Source organism: Eucalyptus grandis, chromosome 9, assembly GCF_016545825.1.
Source record: "Eucalyptus grandis isolate ANBG69807.140 chromosome 9, ASM1654582v1, whole genome shotgun sequence".
In the NCBI taxonomy this organism is placed as follows: domain Eukaryota; kingdom Viridiplantae; phylum Streptophyta; class Magnoliopsida; order Myrtales; family Myrtaceae; genus Eucalyptus; species Eucalyptus grandis.
Genome location: NC_052620.1, coordinates 13,175,786 through 13,186,412, shown reverse-complemented (window position 1 = coordinate 13,186,412; position 10,627 = coordinate 13,175,786). Strand labels below are relative to the sequence as shown.

The following is a 10,627-nucleotide window of genomic DNA, read 5'->3' as shown; positions in this document are numbered from 1 at the left end:
TGGGTTACCCACATTATATAAAGGCTCAAGCTCTTGAGGTCAACTATTGATTCTTGACTCGGAAACGATCCTTGCTGAAATGACAGAATCTGACTCGATCCTGTCAAAATTCGTACCACTCTCGGGGTGCTTTCCCCCATGTGCACTACACACTTTCTTGAAGCGCGCTAGTTTTCTTTCTTTTTTCCCCATGTACGCATATCGCCATGTGCACGTCATAAAAATCTATTGCTTTGGTACATAACCGCACATGCCATATCTCGAGCTAAGTCCCGCCGAATGATATGCCCTTTTCGCAACTCAGTACATTTTACCTCACGCAAACCAAACGTCGCCAAAAACCGACTAGTACTGAGGCCACAAAACACGAGAGATCGAAAGGCGAAAGCCGGTTTCGCAGAGGGGAGATCATCATACATTCCACGAGGGGAGTAATGGGAAACCGAAAGATTTTCGGCGAAAAAAGATTACAGCATATGGTCCTGTCCCTCTTACATCTCAGTCTACAAATTCAAAAACAGAGCTAAAAAAACCTATCCATAGGAGAGCTGCTATATCATATACCCTTTTGATTTAGCCAAAATTTTCTCCTGCCTAAACACCAGCAAGGGCCAGGAGAGAGGTTAGGGTGAGAGCCAAGTCATCACATTTTAGGTCAGCTTCTTTAAGGATGCCGCAAAGAGACGAAAAAAAGAAAAAAAGATAAAAAAGGGTTTTGTTGCTATAGTTAGCAGATTATTACATATCTAAAGCTGGTCATACCTAGTAAGATTGGTGGGGCCAGATGAAGAAGTCAGCTGTTTGAGGTACTGCAGTCACCGCCGGCGTCGGGATGGTGGAGGTGGAGCTAGGGGAATTGGCAATGGTGCTGCTGCCGATGTTAGGCTGTAGGTGGTGGAAGAAGTTCGGGTTGTAAAGAGCGGTTGAGGTATCGAATGGGATGCCGCACGGAATTGTGGGGAATGGCTGGATGGCGGAGAAACTGATGTTGCCCCCGCCAGTTCGGGGCGTCGGTTGCTGATGAATCATGTCGAGACACGGTTTCTGCTCTGCTTCGAGGTTGAGCTTCAAGCGCTTGGCGGCTCCACCGATTGGGAGTGTGCTATTGGCGATAGCCTCCACGTCATAGCGGTTCATCTCAAAGTTGGTGACTGCATTGAGGCCTCTGAACTTTATGGCAGCTATATCGTATGCCTCAGCAGCTTCCTCTTCAGTAGCTGAACAGCATCACGTACATAGTCAGTGTTCGGTATTGATCCTCGGTACTCATCGAGGCAAGAAGATGAAATATAAAGTGAAAGGTGAAGTATAGCTAAGCAGTTCCAGGCAAGCCGTGGATTAATACATTGTCCTCACACCCCCTAAACAAGATCGTTAGATCAGATCTTAGCCCGAATGGGTACCACAAACGTAAACAGTTTTACCAAATTCAATCCAAAACTTAGAGTTCTTTGTACTTCAATGTCATCAAAGATGAGTCGTCAGCTCCACTCTAATTTTTCCCAACAAAGATAACACAGTAAACCAGACTGCCAGATAATTATATTTGAAAATGATGAATTAAGTTGCTCGAGCCAGAGCGCCACATGGAAGCACGATGCTAACAATTGAAATGGTGGATAAGACGTAAATAGCGTACTCACCAAATGTGCCCAGGTACAAGTCTTTGTTGCCAGCAACACGACCGATCCTTGCTTGCCAACGACCCTGCTGATGGTGCCTGTAACAAGAAGTAAAATGACTCCGAGCTGACTTTGGAAGCAGACATGAGAAAAAAAACTCTCGCCTAAAGTGAAATAATAAAAGAACTCAAGACTGTATCAAGATAATTTTCCAAACCTTGTCACGCCTCGATAGATAGAAGCACCCCTCGAGAACCCACTGCTTTTCCTGCAAAAATATTCATTCCAGAAAAGAGCCTCCACTCAATTCAACCGCAATTAAATACCAGCAAGTAAACAGACAGAAGCGAAAGGGCCATGTATATAGTACCTCCTCAGCGAGGCAATAAATTCCTGCTTGGTCACATGCTTCATCTCCTCCAATTCCTTAGCGTAGTTCGAAACCTGAGAAGAAAAGTTTCCAAGCCATGAGGAAGCTCCACAAGCAGCTGATATTCTGCTTCACGTAGAAACATCACTTTCCATGCAAAAGAAAACTTGAAAAAGAAAAACAATCAAACATGAAATACATAAATATAATTACAGGGAAGTTGGTGGTGGCCGTGGGACCCCAGTACTTCAGAGCTGCCAAATCGTAGGCCCTAGCTGCTTTGTCTTCTTTGTCATACCCGCCTGATAGAATAAAGGACTCGATTCCATTAAAGCTCCTTTCTTTTTTGTTGAAATTGAAAGTTCAAACAAATTTATTTGAAAAGAAATAGTTTCTTACCCAGATAAACTATGGAGGATAAGTGTAAGTTGAGAGACAGCCAGACAGCACATGATCAACAGCCCGCGCGTTTCATGCACAAAAGGAACGCATTTCAAACATTAGCTCACCGAAAAGTCAATTTTTCCTGCAAGAATCCTCATCTACTCGCAAAAGGAAAGACAAACAAAACAAACGGAATTTTAATTAATCATCTGTTTTTTGGACTGTCGTGCAATTTAAAAAGCTAAAAGGGGCTACACAGCCATCTAAAAACCTGTTCACACACGAGATTTTAAGGTCAAAAGTATGCGCCCGCAATTTGATTTCACTCGACAAAAATCTTGCGGCTTTCACCTTAAAGACTAGAAAACTGGAGAGTTGTTTAGAAGCTCTGAATTTTTAAATTTGAGGTGCATAAGACTAGTGTGGAGTGTTTCAGAAAATTAAACGGTTAATGACAGTGTTAATTTAAGGCAGAACTTTGCCTCAATCTAGGTCGTCTAGTTGTGTCGCGGCACTATTCCATGTCTTAACCAAATCCATTGAAAATCAGTATATACATGGCGGTCTTTATGTTCAGGTTTCAAGTGAACATGTTTAGAGATCGAGCTTCTCTCAGTTTTGTTCGTCTCTCGGTCAAAAGTCTGTTTCCTGGTTTAGTACGAGAAAATCAAGAACCCCCCAAAATTCTTGCCCTGCGCGGAAGAAATTCGAGGACCCCAAAAGGAAATCGAATAATGCAGCTGGAATGGGAAGTGCTATGGTCAAACCTAGACCCAAAGCTCTGATGGATGTGAAAGATGGGAAAAGCAAAAGCGGAAAAGCTTTAACCCACGGCTCAGACGGGATCAGGCTCGTGTCCAGACAAACTGGTTTCTGCAACGTCTGGTTCAATCCGGAAGTCGTGTCAAATTAACCTCGCGCTTGAATTCTAGGGCCCCAGGTGAGAAAGTAAAAGCAACCGCGCAAGCAAAGCAAAAACCAATGCCAAAACAAACTCATCCCAAAGGGAAAAAGCAAAACCCAGAAATAAATTCCTGTCAGGCGTGCACAAAACGGCGGCACATCTGATTGAAACCAGAACAGTGAAGTGAATCGAAAAGGAAGAGGAAGGGAGAGGACGCAGTGACAACTCAAATCAAAATAAAGCGCTCTTGTAATAATTCATCTGTCCTTATTCACCTGCATCTTCACATATATACCACATGAGTCAATCAATCACACCAACGCCTTGAATCACAGTCCCCATTGACCCATGTACCTGTCCTACCCTTTGAATTTTCGAGTGCATGCAAAACTTTTAGCTCTGCTAGCAAAATGCATAACTTAATCACATTTACAATACAACCATCCCATGATGCTGTTAATCGATGAATTGAGTATCCGAGCATTTATCAAGCACATATAATGTATGATAATTCAGCTTATAAATCTCCCACCACACATGATATAATGCAGTTCGGATCGAGTATCCATTAACGTAATCCAATTGAGTTCTCTCTTCTTTTTATTTCTTTTGGGATAGAGCATGGGGGAAACCTAAAATTAGTTGTGAGCATGACATACACTCATAAATGAAGTCAAAACAAATCAGTAGAGAGCGGAGAGAGAGAGAGAACCTTGACGGCCTTTTCTCGCCTGGCCCTCCCTCCTACAGCTGTTGTCCCATAGATGCGCTTCATATCTACCTGTCCATCGGTGTCTGCATATCGTCCCATCCATTAGATTCAATTCAAGATTCCAGACACCCCCCACGCTCCCAAAAAATAAATGAACTTTCATTTGCAAAAGCTCCAAAAATTCTTAAAAGAGTCAAGGACCCTCTACAGTATGCGACTTTCCAGAGGATTCATCGCACTTGAAACGATACCCATGACGTAATTAGTACTAATCTCGCTAAGAGAAGAAGCATCTATCAGGCATTTCATCAAACACCCATAGCTACGTATCAATCGCTGATACCCCGAAAGGAGTTTTCACCTGGTGACTCCTCTGTAAATCGACGTTCGCTGACCGAAGGAGTCGTTGATCTTCTTTGAGCCGTCCGAGTCGGCCGCCGTCACGGCGACGGTGGCCTTCTCCGTGGACTGAGGCTGCGAGGCGGCGGCGGCGACGACCACCCCGAGCGACAAGGCGCCGCCGCCGCCCCCCGCCGCTGCGAACCCCAGCTCGGTCCCCGCCGACTCGGTCGAGTGGCGGTTGAACTCCGCGAGGTGGGCCTGGGTCGCCCGACCCATGGAGCCCGAGTCGTCGACCTCGGAGCCAGAGTTGGCGGATATCGTTTGGAACCCCGCGATGGCGTTGAGATCGTGGTGGTGGTGGTGGTGGTGGCCGCCGTGGCCGTGGCCGTCGTCGAAGTAGTGGGAGGAGCTCCGGTCGTAGATGTGGGTGGTGAGGGAGGAGTCCTCGGTGGTGGAGGAGTCTCTGAGGAAGTCCTCGAGCTTCGGCGGCGCCGAGGCGATCTGCTGGTGGTGTTGGTGGTGGTGGAGGTGGTGGTGGGTCGGGGCGTACGGGTCGACCAGGAAGGTCGTGACGACGGAGGAGTCCGCCATCGTCGGCGGCTGCTGCTGCTGCTGCGGCTGCTGCTGCTGCCGGCGGTCCTTCGGCTCGGCGGCGTCGTCCCCGACGTCGGCGAACAGGAGTTGGGGCTTCGGATTATCCCAACCTGCCCAACAAGAGTTCCCAAGAAACGAGAACCAAGCAAAAGAAAAGTCATTTCAAGATCACCGGCGAAAACAGCTAACATGCATAACAATAAAAGATGATTTACCATGACCGCCATAGAAGCTGTCGATGAGGTAGTGAGAGGAGGAAGAAGTGGAGGAAGAAGAGGAAGTAGCGGAGGTCAAATCGAAAGGAGGGACGATGAGCTGCGGGTGCATCTCCACCGGAGACAGGGAGAACGATAGCCAGTTTGTTGCGGGAGCCATCATTCTACCTCTATCCCTCTCTCTCTCTCTCTAATCTCTCTCTCTCAAAGAACTGAAACGAACCCTTCAAGCACACATACACCGCACGCCAATACAATCATCGCGAGAGCGTGCTTTCCTGAAGAAACAAACAAGGAAGGAAGGGCAGTGACTCGGAAAAGTCCAATACCCGCGAACGGAAAAATGGCCCTTGGAGCTCAGCCGTTACTCTCCGCCATCAAAACGCAACGAGAGACGCGCGCGCACTCGCTTTCGATAATCGCGAGGGGGGAATGGAAGATGGGATTTTGGCGAAGTGGGTCGGCGTTAATTTACGAGATTATTCTCGGGTCCTGAGGAGGGAAAAGGGAGGGGGGCGCGCGCTCGCTAGTGGTGGGTGGCGGTGCTTTTGCGTGTGTGTGGAGTCGAGAAAGGGGCAGTGGCCGAACGAGACTTTGTAAAGCGGAGCCGCATGCAGAGGCTTTTTGGGTGTAAGAAAGAAAGAACCTCGACGACACACACACTCAGACAGATAGAGAAAGGGAGAAATAGGAAGAGAGAGAGAGAGAGAGAGCTACATGCACGCCCTTTCCAAAAGATGCAGACTCAAACACACAGAGATAGAGAGAGGGGGAGAGAGAGAGAAGGTGAAGGTGATGGCAGTGTTGGGTTTATAATGGTGGGGGAGGGGGGGAAGGGAAGGGGCGGGGGGAGAGGCCAGCGGTTTCGGCTGCCAACCTGCGTGGCTAGTTAGAGAGAGAGACAGAGAGAGATGCAGACAAAAAATGGAGTTTTGGTAATATAAAATTAGAGAGAGAGAGAAGAGGTGACTTTTAGCTCTGCCGGGGGGGGAAGAAAACTTGTCTGAAACAGAGTCGCGAGACTTCCGGGCTGGCGGAAGATTGGAGAATTTGTTAGGGTTCTGCCTCCCGTCTCCTTTTCTCTTTGTCCTTTTTCACCGAAATTGCCCCCATTCCTTTCTGGCCAAAAAAGGGTTTTCATATGACTAGCAAAGTTATGTTTGGCTCCCCACATTTGATTGCACAGTGGACAAATAAGTATGTTAGAGGAAAATACCATGCTTGTTCCCAGATGTAATCCGACCCAGATTTCATTCTTTAGCTCGAATTGGAGTCCCCGCCGAACCCAGTAAAGAGAATTTAAGAAGATTCGTCTGGGTTTGGATTTCGGATATCGGTCGAAATTAGCCCCTTCTCCTCTCTTTCGATTATGTGACTTCAATCGATGATTATATCTGCACCACTCTCGCTCTCCTACGGCGGAAACCATCACTGGCCACCACGACTGCTATATCTCCCATGAACCATTTCTACCGACTCTCCATCATTGATCATATGAGTCGATTGACAAGTTCTATCATTGTGGTAGAGGCAATCAAGAGAGTGGTAGGCCATTTTGGGCATGTTATCCTTGTTCTTTTAGTTTTTTCAATGTCAACTCAACATGACTAAAAATCCATTCACCAAACCAAACAAAAGTAGCAAATCATCAAGGAAAACCCCGGTAATATCTACCACCTTTTGCTGTGAAATCATTATCACTTGACAATCTCCACCTATTATTGGAGCCTCTTTGCTTCAATAACTACTTCCCATTTTGAACAATGCTATTAATACTCTCCTCTTGAATTTTAAAAACATGATACAATAATGAGTTGGGGCCGTTCCCTTGACTTTTACCGATGATAACTTGACTTCATGCAAAATCGAGTAAGAGCCCATCAAATTGACCTATTTCTTGTGCGTACTATATTGAAATGAATTGGAACTGAATGAGAAATTCTCTCTCAGCGGTCGGGAAAAAATTTAAGAATCTTCAATTCTTTTTTCAACCTAACATAATTTAATAATTTTTTTTTTTTTGGAAAACATTCATTCGAGCCTTTGAAAGGTTTCTTGTCCTAATCAAAAGGAATGCCTTGAAACTTTACTTTAGAGGAGATGGTTAGACAAGTGCGTCCATATATTGGCACTTTTCATTTTTGGTCGTGTGAATTCAGCACATTAACTTCGTAAACAAACTTCATTTTATAACAAGCCTTCTGTGGGAAAGAAAAAAAAAAGTTTGTCTTTAGTAGCACGCGCAGAGGGGATGACCAGTGACGGGCAAGCTAGCCGTCGTTGGTGACCAATGCGGGTGGCTTTTAATGCCTTTTAGAGACGGTTTCGCCGGTCGGTTCATGGTTTTTAGGCGTGAAATGTTTGGTAATTTCGGCGTCATCCTTTTACTTTAGTGACGTCAAAAAAATACGAAATTCGAAATTAAAAAGAAAAGAAAAAGTATCTCTCCTGACTCATGTGTCATTAAAATTTAGGAAGAGTGACGATATATAAAAAAAAAAAAAAGGGAAATTTTCAAATAATGACCTAAAGTACCCTCATTTTCTCAAAAGATAACCTGAAGTGGACTCTGTCTCAAATAAGAACCCAAAATAGTCATTTAGTATTAAAGAATGACCTAACTTGCCAATCGGTGAACAGATGCATCTCTGATGCATATTCTGGTGATCCGGTCCGGGGTATTTTCGTCCAAAAAAAATTCTTTTTTTCATTTTCCTTTTCTCTTGTTCATCTTCTTCCTCATCTCACCCATGCTTGTCCTTGTTCATCATCTTCTTCGTCATTGCAATCGACAACATGGGCGTAACAATGTCTTCTTTCATTCAGCAACAAACATGAAGATTAGAGCTTAAGCAAGCGAAAAAGCCTAAGCACGAGCCGACATAAGCTCCAATTGTGCTCACCATCACTTCAAATCGCTCACCTTGAGAAAGCAATCGAAGAAGACAATCTCACAATCTCGCCGTCATTGAGCGCGCCAACGCCCGCCTTGCTGCAAAGCTCCGCGACTGAGTCCACTACTCTCAAGTGATTCTCGACGAAGCAGTTGAACGGCCAGATGTGGACCTCGATGCTACTCTCGGGATACTCCAATAGTGGCAGCATGTCTTGCTCGATGATGTGCGTCGTCCCCTCATCCTCGTTTAAACTGGCCTCCGACACTAGTAGAGGTTAGCGAGCGTCATCAAACCTTTGTCAGCTATTGGCAAGGGCTGTCGAGGCCACCCTTGCCAGATCTAGCGAGAGTCAGCCTACAAGACCTTGCCTACAGCCAGCAAGGCCCCAACAACCCTCGCTCGCTGCCAATGATGGGCGTTGAACCCTCATTGGCCATAGGTGAGGCCAACCCTCATTGAGTCTGGCAAGAGTGGCCTCGCCAGCCCTTACCAATGGCCGGTAAGGGCTCTACGACGCTTGTCAACCCTTCCCCAATTTCGGTGTTCATGATCTAGGCAATGCATATTTACGAAGAAAATGATGAACAAGGACAAGCATGGGTGAGATGAGGAAGAAGATGAATAGGGGAAAAGGAAAACGAAAAAAGAATTTTTTGGACGAAAATACCCTTGACCGAGTCACCGGAATACGCATTGGAGATGCATCCATTTGCCAGCTGATGAGTCAGATCCTTCTTTGAGACTAAATGGTTATTTTTTGTCCTTATTTGAGACAGACTCCACTACAAGTCCTCTTTTGAGAAAATGTGGGCACTTTAGGTCCCTATTTGAGATTATCTCTTAGTTTTGATGGTAAGAGAGTTCGCTCCTTTTCTTTTTTATATTTTGAGTTTGAAATTTTTTTAGAAGAACTTCACACTTAAACACTAGAAAACCCATGTATAGATAGTACTCATTGGTAGGGGTGAGCATGGTTCTAGGATAGAACCTAGAACCTGAGAACCGAACCGGTAGGAACCTATAGGTTCCAAGTTTCAAGGTATGTAGAGTAGGTTCTAAGTCCAAAAAATGAGAAACTCATTTCAACAGGTAGGTTCCTGGTTCTTAGTTGGAGAAACCTAGAACCTGAAACTTGTAACCTAAAACCTGTAATAAGTTTTAATATTTTTCTTGATCCATGTCTCCGTGCGATCTTCCGATATTCCATGATGAATGTTATAATATAGAAGTACTAGTCCGAGTTTCCATTTTATGGCTAAGATTTTTACTTTATTAATGTTTATATTTTTTGTGTATTTAAGTAATTGTAATCGTTCAAATAATAATATAAATTGGACCTGGGTAGACCTTGGAACCTATGATATGATAAATTCTAAGTTATAGGGTATGCAAGGTAGGTTTCCGGTTTCAAAAAATGATGAACTTATTCCAACGAATAGGTCTCAAGTTTCAGATGGAACTTGTACGGAATTTAGAACCATTTAGCCCTACTTTTATTCAGTTGAATTCTTTGCCAACAATTCATTTTCTTTTGTTGATAGTTTTGTTCATTTTTTAGTCCCTTTAATGAATGACATACTTGTTTATTATTATTACGTTCATTTTTGTTTTGTTTAACTTGAAAAAAAAAAAACCTATTGTATCTTGGAACCAACCCTGGAACCTGTGACAGGGTAGGTTCCAAGTTCCAAATTTCGACGGATATGTTCCAAGTTCCAAAAAATGAAAAACCTGTAACTGAGAGTAGGTTTCAGGTTTTAGACAGAACTTATAAGGAATCTGGAACAGCTCACCTCTACTCATTGATTTAACTACATATTGCAAAAAAAAAGAAAACAAGAAAAAAAAAAAGAAATTTAATTAACGTAAGGAGAAAAGTATTCTAGAAGTTTTAAAACATGCTCGAAAAGTACCATCAAACTCTAAAATTTTCAAGAAATATGACCATATCTTGAAAAAATTAAAGAAAAAGTGAGTCATATTGTCGCCAACCAATTTGGCTAACAAAATATAGTGAAGTACATTTTAATATTGTTGGAGGATGCATAACGCGGGGTTGGCACCCATCAAGCACCACACTAAAAATAATATTGAAATTTTTAGGAAAAAAAGAAGAAGGAGAGAAAATAAAATAAAAAGGGATTAATAAATTTAAATTTTTTTATAAAAGTATAAATAATTAAAAGAAAAGGGTAAAATGATAAAGACTAAAAAAAAAGCCAAAATCTATTTTTGCTAGAAGTAGGTAGATCAAGGTGGGTTTCAGAGGGCAGCGCTGCTTGCCCACTTAAAACCCAACCCCCATCCGGCGCTCTATTGTCTGTCACGAGCCCGTGTGTGGTTTTTTATTTATTTATTTATTTATTACTTTTTTCAATCTCATTTAATTACAATTCGGGGAAAAATTAGATTTTGGAGAATAACCACGTCGCTTTGGTCATTATTGCACACTTTAGTTAACATCAGCGGTCACGTAAGAGAAAAAAATATAGTAAAAAAGAACTATTCTAGCATATTCTGTTAATCAAATTCGATGAAGTGAATAAAGGGATTTGATGATACAAACTTAACAAGTTTTTAAGATCCG

The 10,627-nt window shown here is 43.5% G+C and overlaps 1 protein-coding gene across 1 annotated transcript; it reads right to left on the bottom strand.

Annotated features, from left to right (window-relative positions):
- Positions 1–372: 372 nt before the first annotated feature.
- LOC104418338 (AP2-like ethylene-responsive transcription factor AIL6) lies at positions 373–5,916 on the bottom strand. Its single transcript, XM_010029660.3, has 9 exons — positions 5,144–5,916; positions 4,354–5,038; positions 3,993–4,075; positions 2,392–2,400; positions 2,206–2,294; positions 1,993–2,066; positions 1,840–1,890; positions 1,644–1,720; positions 373–1,217 (listed from the first exon to the last, which is right to left on the bottom strand). The coding sequence occupies exons 1-9, from the start codon at positions 5,304–5,306 to the stop codon at positions 763–765; spliced, it is 1,686 nt and encodes a 561-aa protein (XP_010027962.2). The 5' UTR covers positions 5,307–5,916; the 3' UTR covers positions 373–762.
- Between the last annotated feature and the right edge of the window lie 4,711 nt (positions 5,917–10,627).